We start from the raw sequence: 25,978 nt of genomic DNA, 5'->3' as shown, positions 1-25,978 counted from the left end.
TTCATAGTATTACATTTTCCTCTTCCAGTGGAAACATCATCATCAATAAAGAAAATTTGCTAAAATACTTGATTGTGCTAAAACCAGTTTATCCACGTCAGGGAAGGTTTCAAATACACAATAAGATGATCTATTAAGTACAGCAACTGGGGGCAGGGGAGGGGGCTGCTGTAAATATGTAACTACAGTGAAATGATAAGGCTCTGTTTGCAGGTGCATGGCAGCAAGCTTCCCTCCAGCAATAACACCACCACAGAAGGGGCTGCAGTGGCCAACGTCACCCAAAAACATCACAACAGGCCACCCAACAGGGCTGCCACAAGGAACTGAAAATCGATCCCAAACCTGGGCTCAACAGCCTGAAGGACTGGTGCCAAAACCAGCAGACATGCAGGCTGTGACCAGCCACCTTGCAGCAGGGTTGGCAGCACAAGTAAGAAAATCTCACTTCCAGTTCTGGACTCGTGTTGAGATCACTGTTGCATACTTCTGCACAATGACCCTGCTTGAACTTATGCAGGATCTAAAAACAGCTTTTGGATGTGGCCACCGGTGCTTTGGGCCCTGATGGTGTGGGCGAAGTTATTCCTCATCTTAAGTGCTTGTCTAGAATTTAGACTCAATAGATATTTTCTTATCTACAATCTGGGACCCAAAAAATGAAACAAAACCTTAGGAGAAGAGCTGAGGAGGGGATTATGAACTAGACCTTATCATATTTTGTCAACACTAATAGACTTTTTTCACCTTACACTATATTTTTCACCCTATTTTTTTCCAGCAGTTCAGACTTGGTGTAGTTCTTCAAATGCTGTTGAATTAGTTCTTTTTAAAGCTGTTCTAGGATTTTATTGTCTGAACCAAAGATTTTTTCACAGAAGGACTTATCAGATGTCCATGAGTGCAACCTCACTGAATATACACCAGACCCAGTCCTCTCAAAGACCAGCCATCCTGTCTGTGTAGTAGATTTCAGGTCTAAGGCTACTACTGAATAAATGCTCCCTTTTGCAGGCCAAAAGACAGACAAGCACCACCATCAGCATAACCATCAACATAAAATAATCAGCCAAAACCACAGTATAAATAAACTGGAAAAGGTGCAGATAATATTAAAGCTCCCTGTTCCAATATAACAGTCCCAAGAGGTTAGCTTCATCTTTCCTCCTAACAGCATTTAGTTTAACATTAAGCACGTGTTTATTTCCCACTGAAAGCTGTGGGGAAGGACTTCATTTCAGTCTCATCAAATGGGTTAAAACCTAGCTGGATGGAAACTGGATTTCAAGCTGGCTGTGTGCTTTTCTCTAACAAGAGAATACACAGGAAGGTAATTTGGTCAGCAAATCTATCTCCCCAGGTATTATTCCTTTATTTTACATCTCAACTAAACAGAAGATGTAAGAATTTACCCACTTGTCCATTAATTACCATGTTTTTTCCAGGTATTAAGGCAACTCATTCAAATAAAATTCCCCAGAAACAGAAGGAACTCCTCAGGCAATCAAATGCAGTGGCCAAGACTCAAGAGGTTTAGATGAGTGACTCCAGTACCTGTGAAGCATCCTGGGGGAAAACTGCATCAAAGGCAAACATCTTTGGGACAGCAACAACACCTCTTCTGTGACCTGCACTGCAGGGCCCAGTGGCTGCTGGATCATAAAATGTGATTTGCTTTTTCCGTGGGTCTACCTTTAGGAAGGACATGGATTCAGATGTTTCGTGTGTCCCTTGAGAGGAACAAATCCTCACCATCACTTTCACCTGCAAGGATTCAGAAGAAAGCAACAACTTGAGTTCCCAGCTACAGATAAACACATGCAAAGCATTCCTCCCAAACCCACTCCCCTTCCCATGATGTGTTTGTTTGTCATGTTTAGGTGTGTCAGAACAACCGTGGGACAAAAACAGAGCCAGATTTTCCAGCCTCGGGTCTTCACTGAACTAATTAGGTTTCAAAGGTGCACTTTGTCTCTTCAGTTGACGCTGTTCCAGTTTTACCAATTAAATTTATAAATGTCTGATCTGCAAGTATGATCCACTGTAGGTGTAACACGATGCCAAAGAAAAGAAAATTCTATTCTCCTGCCTTTCAAGTACTCAATGTGACCGAAGGGACACTTTGAAAACCAGTCTGAATAACACAAGGCTCAGACAGCTACTGCATTTGAAATAAGTCTAGAAACTTTCAATTTCTCATTCATGTTATTCTAATAAAAAGGTGTCTCTCTTACAACAGTCCCAGGCAGTTGCCTTTATGCTGTCATTGCTAGGCTCTTCAGTGCTTAGTTGCAGATTTAATGGGGGGAAAAAAAGAAGGGAAAAGAAATCAAACCACAAACCACTAAAAGGTCAAAAAGCTGGAAAAGAAACCTTTCACAAAGGTACACTTCTATTGCAGCACTACAAATTATGGTATCCTACATAGAGGTTTTTAAGACAGTATCTTTAGAAAGCTCCAACTTCTTGGCGGTGATTTCCAAAGCACCTTAAGGGCGCCAAGTGACTGGGTCTCAGGAAAATTCAGCAACAGCTGCACACCTGCTTCTTTTAAGCTTCCTGGAAATCATACTCTTACTTTAAAAACCTGTGAAATACTGCCTCACACCCACTTACAACCATCTAGCCTTATGAAATGCTCCCATGTCAGAACCAGCATGTTTTATATACCTTGCACTGAAGAAAATTACTATTACAGGTGCAGCTTCAACTCTGAACTGGCACACAGATCAGACTTCAGAGAAAAGCAATGTTCAGTGAGAACTGCTTTTTCCATGGTGTATGAAATGTTTCAGTAACAAGCTGAACAACAGTACAATCTCCTTATTCAACTACCAGCAATTCTCACAGCACCAGAGTTAACCAGGTGGAGGCTGAAATATGCCATAGCTGGAACAATTTACATATGCACTGTCCACAGCACCCATCAGCACCTTCATCTTCTGCAGCACAGCTACTGAGCCAGGGACATCCACTCCTGTTAAAGCACATGGGTTAGTGGTGGGCCTGGCAGTGCTGGGCTAACAGCTGGACTTGATCTTGCCTTTCCAACCTAGGCAATTCTGTCGTTCTATGGGTCAGGCTCACTTTTAGCCCTCAGCTGGATATTGCATGTAGAAGCTGGGTTTAAAAGCACTTGTCTCTCATGAAGAATGATTCTCCATTTCAGTAAGATTTTTGCTAAATGTAACCTTAAATGTGCCAGAACAATTTGACTCCTACTTACTTCGTTTCAAGAACGTTGTGCCATTAAAATGGTGTGCACTTACTCCATGAACACATTCTTTGTGTCTTTACCAAAAAATGGATTTTGCAGTCAGCACTTCACTTCTGTGTCCAAAGAGACACTGGCAAGGAAGAACCAAAGCTGAAAATCTCCTTCAGCAGAGCACAGCATGTGAAATGCAGGCAACAAGCAGAGACCAGAGCAGACTGAGCCACCCTCAGGGACTGAGGGACACTCGTACCAGACAAGATGAGAAGGTGACAGCAGACACATCTGCAGCCAGTGTGTGCAGTGAAATGCAGTGGCCAAGCCAGGATGATCCACAGCAGATGTGGGAGCAGCAGGAAGCACCATGCTGAACTGTCCCTGCCTTTACCAGCTGAGGAGGGCAGGTAATTCAAATATTTAAGTTCTCAACTGCCCCATTCTTCCATCTCCTTTTCTCTGTGGGGGCTAAGCTGCACACAGGCATCCCTACACAATTCCTCAAGCACCCTCAAAGGAAATATTTTCCACAAAGCAGCTCTAAAAGCTTTTCCCTAACATTTCTTCTAAACAAAGAGGTTAAGAAACAACCAACCCTTCCCATAAACACTGCAGGAGGCTCCATCAAACATAGCAGCAAATTCTTCTACCTATTGACTAAGGTGTCCCCTGATTCAACACTTTCTTTTCTTTCGCCTTTCACAGTAATACAAATATGAAAATACAGTCCCAGAAAACAAGCAAACCTTAGGATAAATGAAACAGCTGCCTCAAAAGCAAAGTGCATCAGAGGTGACACACTCAAGGCTGTTTCCCCATAAAAGCTGCATGAAGCCAGCTTTGTGTATTAGCCTGCTAGCTCAACCTTGACATGCTACCAAGGTGCTCATAAAAAATAACCTCCCTCAGGGCAAAAAAAAAAAAAAAGAAAAAGAAACCAACCCTAAATATATAAATATATGTAAGTATAATGCCCACTTCAGGGTCACTTGATTAAAATGAATTTTAAAATATATGCTGTTTTCAAAGCACTTATCTAAACAGTCCTTTCTGTTCTCTCTTTCATCTATTATTAGATTATAGCAGCCAGAGTTTGGATAAGAGGAAAAATGGCTTGCTCCTGACCTAAACAGCAAGTTACCTCCATCAGAGCATTGCTCCCCCTAAACACAGTGATGGCTTCACCCACAGAAAATCCTTGTGTGACAAATTAGCTTTTTAAGACCAACTCTTTGAATCAGAAAGATACTAAAATAGCTTCCCATAATGGATCAGATCCCATAATGGATCATATCCCAAACTTAGCAGGACTCAAGGGTCATCTTCATGTTTATAATGGAAGTGAGCTTTCAAGACAAATGTGAGGAGGAAGAGAAAAGCAGCTTGAGGGACTTCCCCCTTTAGTGTTTTGTGTATAAAAGCTGGTTTTCAGAGTAGAAAAACAGATTTCACATTTAGTTTTTCTGCCCACTAAATATATCTGCATGTGATATGTATCAGTAATTGCAGAGTTATAATGTGCCACACTCATTCATGATGCTGAGCCAGGCTCATTTCACTCAGAAATAAAGCAGAAATGCTCATGGAAGTGCCATCAAGCACAAAGATTACTCAAACATATCCCCTCACAAAAGCAAAAACTGAGAGCAGGCAGATCCTGGGTGCATGCACACGCTTCTGTGTCTATAAAGGAAAGGTTTGGTGTAATACTGTTTATTCTTCTCACACTTCCTGCATGCCTGTGGTTGAGGACCAATTTAAGTGACAGGTTTATATTCTCAGCTCCGAGGTTCATCCCAGTATTCTTCTGGAGTCAATACTGCAGGGAAACAGTACAGTGTGAGTACTACAGAGCCAGCAAGGCTCTTGCAATTTAACTGCAGCTTCTCCTGGGTCTCTTTATCTACTCCACATACAAAAGGCATGCTCACCTGTAGAGACAGCAATATGTGGTGCAGGAAATCATCCAGAAATAAGGGCTTGCAGAGAGGGGAGGATTCAGGATAACACAGGGCCCATAAACTTGAAAGGAACTTTGGCCCATAACTAGGGAGCAAATCAGCAATGACTGCACTCAAATGCTTTTATTTGCTTATGAAAATGAATTATTAGAATTAGGTAAAATTAATTTCAGGCCCACTCAAAATCACACCTTTTGTGGGCAATTATTTGACAGCATGTCCAGGTTTCTGGAGTCAACTCCAACTGCAATGGTACCAGCTAGTGCTTACATTTGTACAAAGCAAACAAACACAAGAAAAGAAATTTAGAGGAGAATGAATCAAGAAATGGAAGAATAGGACAGGTCTAAAGGAAAAAGAACAGGTCAGAGGGGTGGGAACTGAAGTGAGCTAAAAGGATTGGGGGTGAGGGGAGAGAAAGGGAGCACAAAAAAGGAAAAGACAATACAAATTTGGTGATTTCAGAAAAGTCATCTCAGACACAGGACATCCCACAACTTTTATATTCCGTAAGGAGAGCTAACACAGACATCCATCCTGTGGTGGGAATGACCCTTTTTGCTAAAATTCAGTATTATTACTTCCTTTTCTCCCCCATTTGTTGTTTCTTCTTCAATGCAGAGAACAACGCAAATTACAAGTGAATTACAAGTGAAAGTTTATAAATCTGAAGTATATAGGACTTTGTACATAGACATTCATGCAGGCATTGAATGCTGGATAGAGGCTCTAATTTAATGAGGATGTTGATGGAAAAAGAGAGTAGGTTTGTATTTGAGTTCAATTTCTGTAAATAAAAATAAAAGAAACATAAATATCACAATATTTGCACATTATTAACATTTTCTCAGTGCCTGAAGACAGCTTAAGTCATGGAAACAACTGAAGTATCTCATTAATTAATTGACTCTAATCTGGTGGGGTTTCTACACTGAGGGTTCACACTCCATTACTGAACTTTTCCAAATTCCTGTATATGCAGAAACCAGGAGGTCAGCAGAATTGCTGAAGGAAATCCTATTAAAATCAGAAGTACTTGGGAAAAGAAGATGGTAAATATATCTTGAATATGTCATTACAAGATAAAAAATTCAAAAAAATAAATAAACTAGCATCTGATTTGGAAAAACTCTAGAAATGGGTGGCATAAGGTCAGAGGCTCCTCACACAGCCCAACAATTGGTGTTATTTTAACCTTCACAGGCAAGGGTGAGAGAGACTTTCCAAGCAATCAAAGAATTTTATTTTTTTTAAAGTTTATCTGTCAGCCTACAGTGGAAGCCAGGGCAAAGAAAGGTGACAAAAGAAAACAGCTACTAGAATTCATCTACTCCAGCTATGCAAGGGCAAATCTAAGGGATGGATGCTGAAGCATAAGAACAAAAATCACCAGTTTTATGCAAACATATGGGATTTCAAGGAGATAAATTGGCAAAAGGGTGGATTAAAAAAAAAAAAAAAAAAGAGGGGAAGAAAGAAGTCTTCTGTGTGGAAGACAAGGCTATGAGATCACTAGAGAACCACAGATCCACTCAAATATCAGTAACCTGTTGGAGTCCAGAGACAAACTCTAGATCCTGAGAACTTTAACCTTTATGAAAGTCAAATTTGGATGGAAATTTAACAGTTTTCACCTGAACACCAAAATATCTCAGAAACTGAGCGATGTACATCCTGGCTGGCACCAGCCCTTCCTCGCCTTGCAGCACTCCTCCTCCTTTGATACCGGCTACTCCATTTCACACCAAAGGGTCACAAGGAGAGGCTTTCTGTCCCACTGTCACGTGGAGTCAGTGTTCCCATGCTGTGACCTTCTCCAGCATTGCCCTGTGACCCATTGGTGTGGGCTCATAATTTCCAGATCTCCCCAACACCCTGAACCAGCTGGAATGGAGGAGAACAGGACAGAGGAGTCACAGTCACACCAGGCAAAGCAATGGGCTGGCTTCAGGACAGTGCAGAGCATCAAGAGTATGTCAGTGCCAGAAAGCAGGTCTGGAAAAAGGAAGAGACAGACCAAAAACCTGTGAAACCCAAAATTTGAAGCAACTGACAGCTGAAGGTGAGATGGATGGTCAGAAGCAAGCTGGCAATTTTATCCAGTGAGGCCCATATAGTTTGGATCCAAACTGAATGGAGGTATCACAAAGAGGTATCATACATCAAAAAATACGAAACTCCAAGACCAGGGAGGCATGTGTTGTCCCAGAAGAAATCATGTGCAAGCCTGAATTTGCAGAGAAAAGAGCCAATGATCAACAGAGAGAATGACACAATCCTACATCATCCTAGATAGAAACAGTCAGGAGATTGACAATCAGGTTCTCATAGATTATTAACCCATAAGCAAGAGAGACAGAAAGGCTTTAAACTCTGAGATCAGAGAAAGGGGAAGGGCCATCTCCCACTTAAACAACAAGATGATTTGAAAATTTGAATTCTGGTCCTAAGACTATCATGGACCTCTACTACATGTTTTAGGCAGCAAATACAAAAAAAATTAATTTTTATATATATGTATATATGTGTATCTTAGAAAATTGGTCATTCATCTTTTAGTGGAGGGTGCCAAACACTTTACACAGTTTAATTAGGGAAAGACAAGTAGACAGAGAAGACTCCACTGATTCTCTAGGTAATGACTAGATTCCATGGCATTTTGAATGTTGAGGAAATAGAGAGTCCTGACCCAGCCAAGTATGTTAGCACAGGCATAAAAATCAATGGATCATCCTTCAAAATCAATGGATGTGCAGTGTTTATGTTTTTGTTGTGATGCTTTGTTAGCATATGATGCTTATAGAGTTGTCAAGTTTCATATTAGACATAATGAGAAGGAAAAAATGAAAAGGAATGGATTAAGAAGCATGTAAAATTTTAAAATACATGTGCTCAAGCCTTTTTTACTAGAATCAACTCTGTCTGTATTTTGGGAAGGTGCTGGCACTATACTTGAATCCATTTTTTAAATGCTAGTCAAATTCTGCATTACAGCGGTATCATAATCCCTAAATGAACAAGCAATTTGGTCTTTAGCAATAAATGTCATTATAACAAATTTGAATGGACACTAAATATTCCCTAGAAACATGTATCCTTGACAGGCATTGTGGAGCCAGGAAGTTAATTTTGTCCAATGTTCACAAAATGGCGTATAACAACAGGTTAATTAAATAACTACATTAAGACACCGACCACTCTGAATTAAGATTTCTCACCAAGAAATTACAAAGAATTCAGATTCTGTTGAATGAAGACCATTTTCCAATGAAATCACTTATTTTTCAACTATAGTGCAAATTACATTACGAAAGCCCTAGTTCAGAGCCAATATTTTTCATGGATTTAATTGTAACTGACAGATATATAACCCTTGCTAAATTGTTTTACCGTGGGTGGTTCTTACAAGCCTTTCATATACTGCCACTACCAATGGATGGCAAATTTATATGCAAAACTGCCACACTAGCATAGACCATCTAGCTCCCTTGGGAGAACCTAAACCAAAAATTTTTAAAAAATCACTTCTATGTAGTACTCTGCTAAAAAAATTGATTCTGTACTTTCAGAAAACAGGAAGGAAAATTATTTCATTTTTTCAAGGTGAAAACAAAGTACAAGAACTTATGTATTTCTATCTCACTTTTCCACATTTTGTTTAAGCAGTTCAAGGTGTTTTGGCAGGGCTGCAAGTACCTTGGATGATGCAGTGGTACCTACATGGATAAGTGAGTGTTTACTGTGATCCATGGCTTATATCAGAAATAATGCTTCAGTCATTAGGGAACAAGGAGCATAAAGATGACAAAATTAAGTACCTATTTGTTATCCATCATAAAACCACCATAAGAACCAGTGAATGGGACACACAGCACGCCTAAGACAACCCTGCACGATCAGTAAATCATATTAGCAGTACCTTAGCTATGGCTTAGTAAAGCATAAATGGAAGTAAATGTCTAAAACTCATAAATGGAGAGCGGTATGCATATACCTGTCCAAGAAACACGTCTGACAATTCAGGCTCTCTCTAAATGCTCCACTTCAATTGTCTCATGTAGGAGCATTCTGTCATTCTAACATTAAAAAAATTGACAGAATCCTTGGAAGAGACAAGCACTTAAAGTTGCTGTTGTAAGTGATGCAGTATTATAAAGCATGAGCTGAATAGAACCCCAGAAAATAACATTTTGCATGAAAAAGGCTTCCCACCATGCTAAAGAAAAATAGCCCATTAGAATGCTATACAGCAGCCACTGTAAAAAGGATGTCTTTCTTAATACCACAATATGATAAATTATCTTAAGTAGCACATTAATGTCAGAAATTGAGTATAATCTAACTTCTTTCCAGTGACAATATTAAATGGCTTTCAGACATCTTTCCTACTATTCTGACATTAAATTTAATAACACCCAGAGAGACCACAAAAATGATTCAGTTACAAGAATCATAGTGCACTGGATCATTGCCTTTTAAGTAGGATTCAACCAAATGGTTTGGACTCTGATGCTTTTGGCACATTCAAGAGAAAGGTACGAATTTGCTATGTAACATTTATCAGCCAGTGTGCAAAATCCCTTTCAGTATCCAGTTTGAATTGATAGTGGGATCTTCCTTTGTGCAGGAGTTTGATTACTGTTGATTATATGAAACACAGGTCCAAGGCAGACCTGCTGTTCTAAATTGTTGCTTTTTTTTCAACTTTTCCCTGCTTGGTATTCCTGTGTGTTGACAACCCCAGCAAGTACCTGTGAGAGTGTATAACATTTTGCAGTCCTACTAAAAAAAATTAAGCAAAAGGCTTAATTAAAGATTTGTATCACAGACCAAGTCCACACACTGCTGCTGAAATTATTATAAGCAGAAAAAATTGGTATTTCTGAAATGTAAAAGAAATTAATAAGACATTTATTTTCCACCTTCCAGAAGACCACTTGAAACAGTGAGAAATTATAAATACAAATTGCAAGAGATATTTAAGGGCTCTCTGCTGCAGTAAGTCTCTAATAACAAATGTATTCAACCGTAAAAGCTGTATAGCAATTTCACCACAGAAGAACTGGATGATAAGCATGGAGATGATGATGTGAAATTCAGAATAAATTTAGATCTTGGGCTCAAATAATCAATAACTGACTGCAAGTGCAAGAACTGGCCATCACAATCTCTCCACATTCCTGCCTTGCCCAGCAGTGCTCACAATGCACAGTAACTGCACTTGCTGCAGCCATGGGGCTTATGAAAAGCAAGAGCTCAAGTCTCTTCTTTTCCCCAGATGTGTGCTCAGATGTTCAAGACAAGGTCTCACAACCCTTGGCAGGACCTGTTCAGTTCTTGACACCACAGCAGAACACAAGACAGTCCAGATGCTGCTTTCAGTCAGTTCCTTAGATTCAACTGTCTCATCACCCAGTTCAGAATAACTTTTATTTCTCTGTTGGCCCAAAAATTATATCATATTTTCCACGTTGCTTCTGTGTCTCTTAAAGTGTATTGAACCAACCCTGAGTATCAGTGGATGGAAAAAATGTTAAGAATTACTATTGCAGAGACAATACAGAAAGCCAGTCATATTTGCCATTGTAAATGCTTCAACATGTATTTTACTCTAAGCTTCCAGTGTATTCATGAGAAATGGGACTGCACAGAATGTGTCAGTACAAACAATAATTAGTCACTGCAGTATTCAGGCGCTACTCATGTAGAATAAATAGTATTTTGGCACAGTTGGCATATCATTCATCTCCTCATTTTTTCATAAGGGGAGGCACATTCCTCTCATTGAAGCATCCCGGACACTGCAAAGGTTTCCAGTTTGTTACTTGCGTTTTTCATTCTCGTACAACAACTTCTCCTCAGAGGTGAGGGAGGGAAAGGCTGCCTCACCAGCTGTTTAACCCGCTGTAACCACACAGTGATAGTGAGGGACACTGATGACAGGGGAATGATCACCCAAACCACAGCCACAGATGCTGGGGTAGGAAAAAGAGACCCCAGAATTCATCACTGATTCTGTTCCATATGGGTGTCTTATATTCATTATTGGACAGGCTGCAAGAAGATGAGGAAAATTATAAACAAGAGGAATTTAAAGTAAAAAGCTGTTGGAAGAGAGATTGATGTTAACTGAGGACCACAGCACAACTGCCAGTGTTTACTGATTGTCCTCTCCACTTCTGGGATTCTTAAAGAAGTGAGGAAGAAAAGTAATTGCTTTATTCCTGTCACCCTCATCATGAGACACCAGCTGAGTAAATCTTGATCAGCAGAAGCCAATGAGTAGGAAATAATGGAGAGTGCTAATGCATAGTGAGCTACATGCCATCAAAAGCTGTTTGGCATTGCTCAGAAAAGGTGAAACTATGAAATTTTAGTACTAAACAACATCTATAGAGGAGTGACACTTCTTGGATCACAAGTTCTAAGAATTCAGACACATGAAATTTCATCTGTGCTGACTCATAATTTTTAGAAAAAGCTGCAGTGCTGGAGGGTGTCTTTTTAAGGCAAACACTGATATTTATGAAGTTGCAAAAGAGGGATGGGTTAAGAGACATTTAGTAGGTCCTGCACTACACTGTGTTTCAGAGATGGCTGAAACACAGTAGGTTTTGAGGAGCATTAAAACTGGTAACTAGACTACTCCATCACCATTTGGATGCTCTAAATCTCAACTCAAGGACTAAAGGGCTGATTCAATTAACAGAGAACTCTTATCCTCTCCAGCAAAGCACAGGATTCTTCCAAATTCTGGTCAACAAGTACTTGGTGAGAAGGACCAGCTAGAACCCTCACAGATTCACAGAATATGCTGAGTTGGAGGGGACTCACAAGGATCGTTGAGTCCAACTCCTGGCCCTGCAGAGGACCATCCCCAAGGATCACAACAAACAGAATCTTCAATATTCTATGATCCTTGTAGATTTCTTCCAACTCAGGATATTCTGTGATTCTATGTTTTTCATGTTTTCAGCCAAAAGCTAAATAACAGACATTTTGAGGGTCAACAGACAGACATAACCTGTGCTGGAGGAGAAGCTCCCACAGCTGAGCTGATCAGGCTCCTGCCATATCCTTGGAATTCTAGTGCAGCTTTTCCCCTGGAAAGTTCTCCATTCTACTTACTAATGAAAACAGTAGACAGAGCACATGACCCAAGGCATATCATCTCCTGTCCTCTGGAATCATGCACTTGATCACAAACTTTGTTTGAAGACACCAGATAAACCAGTGCTTTCCATGAGGTACAAAAGTCATGCTGGGAAGTTCCCCCAGCTGCCCTCAAAGCACAGGAAAAAGGCTGTGGGCTCTTGGCTACACACAGCTGCAGGCACACAAGGGCAGAGACAGTTTTATTGAGCTGTAGGCATAAGGAAATACAACCACACTTTAAAGGTGTTCCTAAGGCAAAGTGCCCCAGAAATGCCAATGCTCCCTGTTATTCCTGGTGCCAAGTACTGAGTCACACAGAGATTAAAAAAAAAAGGGGAAAAAAAAAAAAAAAACAAAACAGGGACAAGAAATGGGTTTGTTAAAACTCATACATAGAAAGGACATTCCTTAGCAAATCCTTCTCTACCTGGTCATGTCTAAATTACTGTGCCAGGTTTACTGTATTCCATCACTACATTCTCTTTTCTAAGACATTGGAAAAGCAGGAGAAAAAAAAACCAATACATTTTACTCTGTGACTTCTCACCTTCTTAAAATAGCCCAAATTTCTCCTTTATTTTCCATTAAGCACAAACTCAGTTAGGAAATACAGAGTATTCTCTGGGAGCAAGTGTCAGCTCTAGGTATTTAAGCTGACAAACTCTTCATGTTAATGCTGATTTGTATAGCTACCCTAGGTGCATATTTTAGCTCTCCTGTGCACACTACATACTTCAATTCTATCTTCAAACACTAATCTCTTGTACCCTATGTAAATAAGTATTCAGAGTCTGTTGTGTGAGTGATTAAACAGCTATAAATATGAATAAAGCTCCAAGTAATGGGGTTGTATTTTAATTAATTTTAGATAAACTTAGCGCAAATTTTTAATTTCAAAGGTGCTGCATTTCCTAAGTTGGTGAGACTGCTACTCCATTTCCATGTGAAGCAGAGGGAAACAAAGCCCCCTCAGCATTTTCCCTTAACCTCAGCAGAGAGTCAGCACCAGTGCCTGAGTCCTGCTGGCAGCACAGAGACTTCTCCCACAGCTGAAGCCTCTGTGGGCACTGGGTTTGGATCACTGGGTTTGGATGTCAAAGGAAATTTTGTCTCTTACTCTTTGCAAAGTCCATAGGAGGAAACAGCACCCAGGCACATTCAAGTGGATGAGGCTCTCTCTATCCCCAGACCCTTTTCTTGAGTTGATCCAGCTCTGTTCCAGGCTGGAAGCTTCCAGCCCGGCTAAAATTTGTCTAGAAAAATATTTTAAAATATTGAAATGCAAAGTTACCTTTCCAATGCCAGGGTTGTCCTTGATTTTGGACACAGCTCTCAGAAGGCAGGGTGGTGCTGGGGGAGGACAGAGCTGCAGGATGCCACTAAAGTTAGTGGCATAAATAGAGAAGTCGTGTGTGTGTGGCAGGGGTGGATGGTATTTCTTTCTCTTCGAAGACAGGTTGAGCTTCTGTGCTGCTCTGTATAAAAGTAACAGCAAGAAAGGACAATGTTACTTAGGTGTTAACAGGAAACTGAACCAGACAAACAGATGCTCATTGTCATCACTGCCTGCTTAACAAATCAAGTCATTGCATTCTAATCTGATTTCAGCAGGACGAGCCATCAGTTCACTAATAAAGGAAATATGGGTAGAAAAATTACTGGCAAAATATTCAGTTAATTTCTCCACCAACAAAATGTCAATTATAATCTAACTTGTCTTTCTTTCCCCCAACAGCCTGACATCTGAATCCTAAAAAAACTAACATCTCACTGATGTAATAAAAAACTGAAAAAAATCCCCTTGTCACTGGCAGAACCAGATGGACTTTGCTGGTAATAACATTATGAAAGTGGTTCTTCGTACTCTACAAGTTACTCAAGGCAGAGGATGGCACTCCTAGTAAGCCAAGCTCAAGATCCTCTCCTGTTGGCTGCACAGAAAATCCTTGGATAACAGGAAATTTCCTTCAAGACAAATTGGTTTTGCCTCCCCAATTCCATTCTTTTGCATTAAAATGGAAAGCTATTAACAAGACACGCTTTAATGTGCTGAATGATAATGATCCTGCTTTTGAAATGTAGAATTTCAAAACATAAAAGATGAAGAAGAAGCAAAAATTAGAACATACAATTAAAATTATACATTCTTCCTTGTGAGTAAAAATAGGAACATAATCTGGTTTTTCTGCTATTCCCCATCAGCAGCACCAAACAATATAGCAAGAAACCAAAACAGAAACTCTTGCCTACATCAAAACCCACATGAGAAAATCAAATTCACCCTGCAGAGTGATTATTTTAAGCAGAATAAAATATATATGTTGGCAAGCGCATGCTGGGCAGCTGGGCATGGCAATGAGGGTGAAACCTCAGTTCTCTCAAAGTCAAGGAGAGCTTTACCACCTGAAAAAGACACTTGAGATCTGCCCCTGGGACTGTCAGTAGACAGTCCTTCCACAGATAAATATCATAAAAGCATCCAAATTGTTACCTTATACCATTACTTTGAATGGCTGTTGGGGCAGCAAAAGCACAGGGTGTCCCCCTGCCAGCATCTGGGGACCTGCTGAGACCACACTGCTGATGCCAGCAGGTCTTTTGGGGACAAACCACTATTCTGCTCCATGCTTGCAGGATAAGGGCTTGTCACTTTGAACAAATTAGTAAGTATCTTTATAAAATTTCTACTTTATATTTTCATCATGTCTTTCAGCCCAAGATCTCCAAGTACTTTTCAGTGAGATCAAACTGGCACTAACATCTGTGAAGTATTCTAAGCAACAGACCCATGGAGAAACCAAGGCAGTGTTTGCTGTCATAATGAATTTAGGGTAAATCTAGAACCCCAACCTTGCCATGCATTTTGTCATCATTGTCAGGCAGCCTCAGGCTTCGTAAGCTGATCAGAGAGGGAAACTGCTCCTTTGCTTATACTCATTGTGAGAAATTAACACCAAGATTAAATTAAAATATTGATACCAAGAGCAGAAGGGCTGCACAGTTTCTTCCAGATGCACTATTGGCTTCAAGTGAGCAACACTACAAAGAACTGGCTGCGTCTGAGGAGCAAAACTGGACACTTGAGTACTTGAGTTAAAATTAGACAGCTAGTTAGTACAACAGCAGGACTCTCAATACAGATCTCCAAAATTCCCATCCTTTTCTCTATATTCCAAAACTTGTGTGTGTGTTAAACTCCTGAACCTTTGTATTTCAACTTTTGCAGATGCAGACCCCCTACATGCTTCCTTCTCCCTATATAAACACTACAGTATTTAGAAAAAGACAAAGATTCGTGTGATGAAAAAATGAGGCTCTAGTTCCAAACTCAGAGGGAGCCCAAAGCCACTGTCTTTTGAGGAACAAGCTGGACTTTTGCCTTTGAGAAAAGAAGCAGCTTTTGACTCCTACTGCATCCTGAAACCAGCAGGAACTGCATCCCACAGTGAAGCACAACACCACAAGCATGGGTTTATACAGAACCTCAAGAGTTTGGTGGCAATGAGAACAGATTTAACTGCCTAAATCTCAAATCCCCTTGCTAATACTTCATTCAGGAGGAAAACATATGCTGAAATAGGACACCAGGAACACAGTTGCACAGCTTCACTGTGGTTGCAGCTGCACGTTAAAGCTGTAATGCCTCCTAAATTATATGCAGCTTTACTGTGCAGAAAAGAGTCTCTACCTGTTGGCACTGTCATTGTGGAACTCAAGACAGTCATTAGCATCTATCTCCAAGTACCAATTAACAATCCTGCTTATTATTTAATTGTCTTGTTGATTAATATGAAAGATAATGTTTATTTTCTTGTTTACATGCTATGATCCCTTGTTGAAATTATAAAAACTCCTCAAGAGAATGTCTTCAAAGTGCAATCAAGATATACATTAAATCCTGATGAAATAATTACTCCTACAACAGATCTGGCTGAAGGAGCTCCTCTGGGAAACATACATGAAAGAGAATGAGATACAAAGGACAAATTTACTCAGGAATTGTGTGCTCAAGCAGCTAACTGCTTTTAAGCACTACACTCAGTTACTAACTGCACCCAAAAAGGCCAAACTAAGCAAGGCATATAAAAAATGAACAGGAAATGCCAGTTTTTACAAGTACAGCATTTCTCAAAATACCTCAGCAGCACATTTGTGAGATATTTTGATAAGCAGATCCAAGATACTGAATCTGTTACTAATTGCCTTAAGTTCTGCACCAAGACAGAGCCACTTTCAAACTGGTTCACTTTGACAGTGTGTGTAACCTTCCTGCACCTTCACTGTTCAAAGGACAGTGGCATATGCTACCTAAAGCAATTAACTGCTGTAGTGCTGATAAATCCTCTTCCTGTGAGTCTGGAGGGCGATGATTTTACTAAGAAATTTGGCAAAGGGACTGTTGATGTCCATGTGAGATAACAGGAAACTGAAAGCAGAGGAACTGGAGTAGCTGTTGTAGAAAATAATCAGTGCTTTGATGGGCAACCAGCCAACTGCACTAATAATGATGTGTGTGGTTCACACTTAAAAAGCATCTCTTGTCAGGTAACAGTGCACAAAGCTTAATTACAACCTCTCTGTGCTTGAATGCAAGAGTGGCTTTGCCTGACATTAAGACAAGGTTATTTCTGGAGTTGGAACACCACAGACAACTTGCAAATGCAGTATCAAACAGCTTGCTGGGTTTGATTTTGTTTGTTGTTTTGAGGTTTTTTTTCTAAAAGGGAAAGGGAAAGGGTGAGGATCTAATTGAAAGCATAGGGCAATTTAGGAAAAACAAAACATCACTATCAAACTGCAGACTATGAATATGAATTCAAGTAATAGTCATCCTCAGCTCCTATAAAAAGCACAGTCAGTTCTTTATGCAAAGCAGTTGGGCAGCCCCTTTCACATGCTCTGCTTGGGCTCCTGGACAGGTCCAGGCAAAGAGCACCAGAGAAACACTCATCAATCCCTACGTGCTTCTTGCAGAACAAACAATACACTTGGTGGCATGCCAGCCACCTACTCATTAGGCCAAAATATAGGCCAAGCTGGTCTGGACATGGGCCCAAATGAATCAAGCAAAATCCAACTTCAGAAACCTCTTTACTTCAGTAAAATTCATGAGAGGATGGATTTACATGGAGCCAGTCCTGAGACACTCCAGAGTGCCAGACCTTCTGCAGTCCTTATCCAACAACACATTTCTGAATTTACACTTCAGTTTTCAGTTGTGTCTTTTATCCAGAATTCCTTTCCTCAGGGGGTATTTGTTCCAAGGAGACAGGGTTGGAAAAGCTCTCCTAAACTGGGCCCTTTTTGCCTAGCACCACAAAGAACTCAAGCTCATACTCAAGCTCACTTTCTGTAGGGAGCCTAGTTTGGTGCCACATCCATTGCCTGACCTGCTTCTTTTTCTCATATTTAATCTTGCACAGGAGGCTCTCACACACACTTTCAGCACCACAATGGGCTGCCTGACCTTGTTCAGTATCAACTTCTGTTTCCTCCCAGAGAAAATTATTCCCTTTAGGGAATTCTACACAAAACATAAGCATTTCACTCATTTGTTTCTCCGGGCATGTGCCAAACATTTGTCATAGCTCTGTTAGAGTTTTATACTTTCCACCTATCTTCTCTCTCCCCATTCAGCCTCCACAACCAGTCCTCTACAAAACAGTCTTACAAGGCAAACTAAACCCCACACTCTCATGCTTTTCTTCCAATTAAAGCATGAGAGACATCCATGGATATTGCTTTTGCCTCCAGCTGTGAGATCTACAGTCTGCATTTTGCTTAACTCTTTCCCTCTTTAATAGAAGATGTCTTTTAAGACACTCTGGAGGGTTCTTTCCTCATAGCTAGGCGTCATGGTAGAAAATAAAACTAATATATGGCACATGCAGGGGCACTCAAATATCAAATGACAAGGGACAGTCTCTAACCTGCTCTTTCCCCCGCACGATTTACAGATTACTAGGTTTTCTGCCATGCATGGATGAGACCAGTGAGGAAAACCACAGCCAGATCAATTACATAATGCTCAGCACCTAGGGAACAAGGCTGTGCAACAACAGTAGCTACAAAGCCTGCTCGTTGAAACAGCCATGCCATTTTTAATTTTAAATTCTGCCTATGTTGCTAGCATGACATTTCAGATATTCTGATGTACAGCAAGCTGCTTCTAGCTTACACTCCCTGCACACATTCTGCACATTATAGCTGTGAAAGTAAACAGCACAATTTAAATCCCTCAAGCACTCCTTCTGAGCATAATTTCTCAAAAAAAAAAAGGAAAATTAGATTTGAAACTTTCATAACTATGCAAAGTTATAATTTTTTTCTTAAAACTTTGTGAATTTTATTAACTTTCAGAAGGAAGAGAGCTACAAAGTATACTTTAGGACCTACTACAAATCAGTCAATTGAGATAAAGGCAGAGGACTTAACGGACACAGTGCATTTATGGACAAACTGCCACAAGTCAGAAATAGAACTGCTTCCCATTATTAAGCTCCACTGACAAGAATAATAAAAGAAAACTTCTGCACATTCATTTCAACATGACTCATTAAATATTAACAGTTTTAGTGTTCTTGGCCAGTCTTATCTTTCAGAGATCACTATCATTATTCACATTGTGAAAATGCTGAAGGGCTTCACTGAAAGGGTCAAGGCCAGACAAGTGCACAGTCCAATCCTTAAATATCCTGAACTCTGGACTTTACACAAGAGTATGCTTACTCAAGACTTTTGGTTTGACCTTGACAGACATCATGGAAGTGATTTTTATCCTGATTCTGAGCCATCTGCTAAGTTTGGAAAGTTATGGATGCAGGCTTACACTGAGAACCAGTCAGCTTTAAAGCAGAGTTTTCCCAAACTTTCCCAGTTCTCAGCACAACAAGGCATAAATCCCCCCACATAACCAATATCCCAATCTTTTCCTGCTGCCAACCAGCTCCAAAGGAAGCAGTGGGAAAGTCACAGCCTGTCATCCTATCTGCAGTTCCAGTTATTGTTTCCTTAATCACTCATCAAAACAGGCAACAAATAGACGGATGTCCTACAATACATCCTCCAGCACCCTGTCCCAAGCCTTCCACAACTCGCAGCATAAACTTGGTTGGCATTATTATTTTTATTATTGCTATTGCTATTGTTTGATTTGCAGTTCAAAAACTAGAAAGGTAGCACAATGAAAAAAATGCAGTTGCTACCCAAAACCATAAAGAAAATTAAAAACCAACAAGGTATCTGTTTCCACTAACAGCATTCACCTTGGAAAACATAATGAGATCTAAAAAACCTAACTTTAAAGAGAAAAGCAGGAATATCTAAATACATCATGAAAGTTTGGAAAGGACAGGCACCATCTGTATTTCTAGAATAAATTTTGTCCAAGGAGCCACTTATAAAGGATATGATAAATTTGAGGGTATGGTCTCTTCCTCCCCCAAGCTTACTAGGTTCCTGTGATGGATGTCCAATTTCTGGAGGACATAACACTTTCCCCACTTTGTACCATTACACAAGTTCTGCACCAAACCTTTGTTTGCTTAGCTGTCCCAGCAATGTTGCTGAGAAGCACTGCCAGGAAGAACAAACAATTAATGTTCCTTATTTCTGTGTTGTGACTTCCTCAATAAATAATTAGTTCATCTGGATCACAATGCACAGCCTCAAACAATGGCATTTTTATAATGGCTGAGGGTAATAAAGTTTCAATAGAAACCCATTATTCTGAAACATTCCAAAATGTCAAACCATATTTAATATTTCAAGGATGTTACCTCACCAACAGTGTCAGAGCAAGTATATCCAATTTGAGACAAAGTTCATGCCTTGCCTCATGCACATAGCATAATCTTGCAATTCAGACTTGAATTTCAGCCTCTCACTTTGACCTTGTAATTTTCTCTTACTATCTCTTATTAAAATCAGCAAGGCAGAAATAGAAATCAGCAGTGTTGACATATGAGGAACATCACCGTCTCACAGTTTTTTACTAGACAGTTTTTAACTACTCTTACTCTTAGAAAATTCACATCTCGTGACTCCCATTCCTTATTTCCCCCCACCTCACCAGTAGGCATGCAGAGGAGCTTATTTCCAACTCCTGCAGCAGCTGTTACCTGGATGAAAACCACAACCACACCAGAGTCAGTCTTCTCTTTCCAAATTAAGAAGTCCCAATCCTTCCAACCTCTCCCCACAGGTCAGGCTTCATTGATTTCTGACCATCCTTGTTGTCTGTCCCCAGCTCTATTCACACTCCATGAAGTATGGAATAAAGGCTTTGTGCACCAGTGAGCAATAATCAAGGCTCACCTGAGTTCAGGCACAGTGCAGACCAAGCAAAGCCACTTTGGGATAAACTCAAAACAATCTCCAGAAGATGAGAAGCTAAAACAAACCTGCAAGGTACTCCTGACATCAGCAGAGCTCCCTCATGCTGTAGTGACCCAAGAGATGGTCCCTCCACTCAGCTGTTTTTTAATTTAACAGAAGCAACCAATCTAGCTCATCTTCAAGCATTCAAGCAATTTGCATACAGGTAGCCAAGAAGAAAATTTCACCATACTTCTCTGTAATTTTTCCCCAAGTTTAAGAAACACCAAAGGGCAGATCCTCACAAGCACTGACAATTGCACTCCAACCATTTTTCCTGCTCTCCCAAACCAGTGGCTTCTGAGGTTGCTGCTACAAAATTGTCACTTCCATGTTCTCTTCAGCTTGTAGATTTAAGACATTTTTCTGGCCAAAGAACATTGCTTCAGCAGCCAGAATCAGTGTTCAGGAACTGACTTATATATATAGATATATAAATATATCAGAATAACAGCTAGTCACAGCAGCCTGCCACATACCATTTCCAGCTCTGCTCACTAAGGATGTTAAACAAAGCAAGAGCAGATGAACATATTGCTGCACTTCCACACTTGCTGTTTACAACTGTACCATATGACAAACTGCTGAAAACCTGGGTAGGTTAATCTTTAAGTAAGCAAGACTGTCAGCACTTAATACAGAAATATGTCAGTTCCTGGGCTGCACACTGCATGGATAGCTGTGCACTGAAAATACAACTACCTGAATGTCAGCAATATTTCCCCACTCTGTTTCATGAGCTAACTGAGCTAAAGCAGGCAGAGCCACATCAATCTAAGCTCACTCCTTAGGCAAAAGAAAAAGTTGGACTTATTTGCCAGCAAGACACAGATGCATGAAATAGTCAGGTTGAGCAAAATAGAATTCTAGTCTCATTTGTATTCTGTCAAGAAAAAGTAAGAAAGATATTTTTAAAACTACAAAGTAATGCACCTGAAACAATGGTGTTAACTAGGCCTTCACTACTGAAGTAACACTGAAATTGATTACTTAAATTTTGCTTTGCAGTATCAGCTCCTGGTGTACAAAAATCATTCTGCTCATTCAAGCTGCTCCGGGGAAGAGGCAGATGTATTTGCAAGTGGAAAAGATGAGATTAAATACATGACATGGCTAACAAGGGCTCATCTGAAACACCAGATTCAGACAAATATCTGACAGGAAAGAGAAGAACCAAAAGAGGGGAAATTCAGTATCTCCATGTTCCTGATTGCATATAGTGGTCTGAACACAAGGTACCAACTGTGAATACAATGCCTTCTTTACAATAAATGCTCTGAGGTGGGTTACATTTCCTCTTACCTTCCTTTGACCCAACACACCATCCCCACAGATATACCTTTCTCATCAATTCCAGATCCCTCAGTTCCATATTTTATTGCACATATAAAAAGTCCACAGAGGATCCATTCCCACTTCAGCTGGGTTTTATTTCAGATGCTTAGTCAAAGGCTTGACACCTATACTGCCAACCAAATAACTTCTCAGGGGGGCATTTACTTATTCCTACTGTTAGTGAGTTAAATGGTCACTGACAGCACTAAATGATGCAGTGGAAATCATCCAAGTACAGAAGTGGTATGCCTATAAAATGAGTATTTTTAAACAGAGGAGGGACACATGGGCTTCTAAACCCAGGGTTACTATGATTTATTTAACTGACATCAGTTCTGAAGTGATATTTCTCAGAGGTATAACAGGCTGATACTGCAGAGCCCTTTAAAATAGCACTTAGCAGGAAAATTTGAGATGCATATTTTTCCATCTCTGCAGATGGAGAGATCTGACTATTTCTGACCCAAAGATGGTAACTTCAAATTTCAGTAAAAATGAGCAACTCCTGAAGACCTGCTTGAGACACATTATCAAACAAGATTCTGAAGCTTGCCCTGAAGTCCAGAAAGCTTCACTAATAGCATTTAGATTAGATTTATTATATGCTGATTAACATCCATTGAGTCCTTTCCTCCAGAGGCCAAGTGCTTCTTAATAAGTGAGCTGCAACACTGAGGACACAAAAAGCCAAACAAAGCAGAAAGCAAACCCAACAGCAGCACTAACTAATGATGAGCAAGACACCGGCTAAGCTTTTTGAAATGTCCTGCCAAAAGAAACAGATTCCATACTCCAGCAGGAAGGATGAAGGGAGTTTTAGAAAGCCAAAATTCAGTATTTCATAGAATATTAAAAAGTAGCATCAGAGTATTCCTGCAGTTGATCAAGCACTGCAGCTATAGTGCTGGTGCATTGTTTTGGCTTGACATTTTATTTTTACAATAAATGATAATGTGGGATGTCTTGTTTTGCGACAAGCACAAGCAAGCAAAGCTCGGAAAAGAGACAGTGACACTTCAAAGTCCATCTGCCCTGCAAATCACATCCTGTACACCATAAACTGAATGTTAGAGTGACTCCAAGTCAGTCACAAAAACGAAATCTTCAATTAACTATCAGTCTGATTTAAAACTATTTCACCTGCTAAGTCTCCCTGTCTTAACAATGGTATTAAAATAGTTAAATATGCTATTGGAAGAGTCTGAAAGTCACTAATAAAGTTGTAAAAACAGGTGCAAACTGTCAAATTACATCCCCACAGGAAAGTCACCATTATCATTTTACCTATGGAATGCTCCGTTCCCAGTGCAGAAAAACCACCAGTGCAGCTGCCACTGCTGCCAGGCTGAGGAGCCCCAAATAACGGAGTCAGAGCAAGTGCTGGTGTTCAGGATCCAGGAACCAAAAAAGCAGGCAGACTGGGAGGGCTGGGCTGAGGGGGAGGCAGGAGAAGTGCTCCTCTTGACAAGCTAGGAAGGGCAGAAAGAAAGGAAAAAATCCAAGGGGGAAGAGAGATGCTGGTAGCTAGGCAGCAGTGAGATTCCATACACTCAGGAAAACAGAATAATCAACTGCATTCAGCTAGAGAGGAAGGAGAAAATAAAGGGTCATATAGGAAAAAAAAGGGAAAAAAACAAATAAAATTAAGGGAGAAAATATTAAGTCCAGGTGAGCAGAAGATCCAAGAGAGGACAAAGTAAGAAGAAATATCTGCACCACTCCAGGCAAGTACTTCAGATCTTTTCCTAGTTTAAAATCCACTGACCACGATTTATGCTCATAAATAAATGCAATCCTTGGTATCTCTGAAGGCATAGATCCTCCCCTCCTTGTAGGCACATCTGTTTTAAATCGTTCTACTTTTCTTTTCCTCATGGGCATCAAGCATGCCTCAGTATATAGAGCTAATCCAAGACCCAACCACTGCAACCACTGTCTGCACTGAGCCATCTCCAGCAGCTCAAAAAGTCACCACATCTCCTGGGAAGGCTGCCTCTGCTGCTCCAGAACCTCTTGTATTATCATTCATCAAAGCACTCAGGGCTGACAAAAAAAAAAAAACACTCAGCCTCCTTCAGGTGTAGCCTCAAATTATAAAGATCTTTAAGGTATTTGGTCAGCAGAAAACACTGCAAGTGCTTTGTTGTGCCCCCATTCTGCTTCTGCTCTCAAGTTGCAGTTAAGACCTAGAACATCCCCTCCAAAATCCTGACCTCATTACATGGTCTCCACATTACTAGATCCATTTTCCCCTCTCTTTTTTTTCCCTCTCTTTTCTGCCTCTTCCTTTTCATATTTCTTGCCAATCTGGTTGCCACCAAGTTCCATCCTTGCTTTTTTCTGCCACCTCCTGCATGGTCAAACCTGCTCCCACACAAGTCCTACAGCCTGTGTCATCCAATAGAGGCTTCTCCTTCCAAACATATCCTTAACACTGCTGTCTTGCACATCTCTCCCATACCATGATCCCTAACACTCCATACAGGAGCTTTGTCCTCCAAGGCAATGACTCACAGATGCCCAGTCCTGCTTCACCACCCAGTTCCCTCTGAGACTCTGTCAAACCCTCACCCTGGGCTCTCCACCTTGGCTGATCTTCAGTGCCTCCCCCCTCTAAACCAGCAGGCATACCCTGACCCCAGATCTGCTGGCCTTGGGGACATTTTCATGCTTTGCATAGTGTTCTAACTCAGTACTATTCATGTCCAAACTCCACTTTCCCCTCTTCTCTCAGCTACTCCAGGTTCCTCACCTGTCCCTTTGCTGAAGCCCAGCTCAGTGTCTCATCTCACAGTATCACGGATGAGCTGTTCCTAGCAGGGAGCCTGGCTCACCACACACCAATAATGCAGTGTGTAAATGCATGATGCTGTATTAGCAGTGATACCAGTAATGATGTTCTGCTGTTAAACACGCTGTCCTGAGAGTCATTTCTGCTTCCAAGAACAAAGCCTAATAAATTCAGGCTTATCTCCTAATTTATCCTCCTCACGGGCTAACGTGAAATGGGATATACCTAAAGCACACACTCTTTGTTTGTCCTTAATTATAGGCACTATTATGCTGCCACAGCAACTAGGAAAGCTTAAGCTGCCCTAAGTGATAGAGGATACTGCACAAAGCCTCACACCCTGCCCCATCCCCTATCCCCACAGCACACTGGGAGACCTGTGGGTCACATTTGCTCTCTGGGGACAGGGAGCAGCCACATTCCAGCAGCGTGGCACAGCACAGGCCAGCCCTGTGACACCTGCTCCCTCTCCATTTGCACATCTTGCTCTCCCTGGCTCCATGCAGAGAGCAAAAGGGGGACAGGAGGGCATCCCCTCTCCAGCCCCACACATCCCCCTGCAGGGATCAGGCTGCTCCAGTCCTCCACTCTAAACCCAGAGGAAGGACTCATTAAGGAGGAAATATTAATTATGTATTTGGTTGCCCCTGAAACAGCTGGATGCTCCATTTCATCTGCACATCCACAGCTCCAAATTTCTCAGCCACCACTCCTGAGCAGTGACCAAATGGTAGCAAGAGAAAGTGGGGCTTTTGGGGCATTAAACAAGGAAGGGATGATGCACTGAGGGGCTGCTGGGCTGCATTAATGCCATCACATCCCTGAGGAGCCCTGCAACTCCTATGGCACTGTGAAATAGGGACAAACCATGCACAAGGTTTGAGTGTATCTGCCAGCAAAGCAGCCCTAATCAGGAAGGGCTTGTACCCCACTTTCTGAGGTCACTAGTTCAAATTAAATTTTCCCCCATCACATCAACACAGGTTTTCTTGGGTGTGGGCTATGCTTACTGAGGGAGCTTTAACAAGTGACTCTGCTTCTTCTCTTGACCCATGATTCATCAGGAATTTACTGTGGTTACCTGCAACTACAGCAGAGATTTCTGTTTCAGCCTCACAGACTAGCTTAACTACCACAGGTCAGCACAAA

At 40.9% G+C, this 25,978-nt stretch overlaps 1 protein-coding gene across 1 annotated transcript in view; it reads right to left on the bottom strand.

Annotated features, from left to right (window-relative positions):
• Positions 1–25,978, bottom strand: part of KIF26A (kinesin family member 26A) — a 94,559-nt gene that overhangs the window by 14,586 nt on the left and 53,995 nt on the right. The window contains exons 4-5 of the mRNA XM_058027014.1: positions 13,619–13,802; positions 1,555–1,764 (exon numbers count right to left, since the gene is read on the bottom strand). Coding sequence (XP_057882997.1) covers positions 1,555–1,764; positions 13,619–13,802 — 394 coding nt within the window. The remainder of the gene's footprint in view (positions 1–1,554; positions 1,765–13,618; positions 13,803–25,978) is intronic.

Source organism: Melospiza georgiana, chromosome 6 (genome assembly GCF_028018845.1).
Source record: "Melospiza georgiana isolate bMelGeo1 chromosome 6, bMelGeo1.pri, whole genome shotgun sequence".
Taxonomy (NCBI): domain Eukaryota; kingdom Metazoa; phylum Chordata; class Aves; order Passeriformes; family Passerellidae; genus Melospiza; species Melospiza georgiana.
The sequence above is the reverse complement of the archived record's forward strand: the minus strand, read 5'-3'. Positions and strand labels throughout refer to the sequence as shown.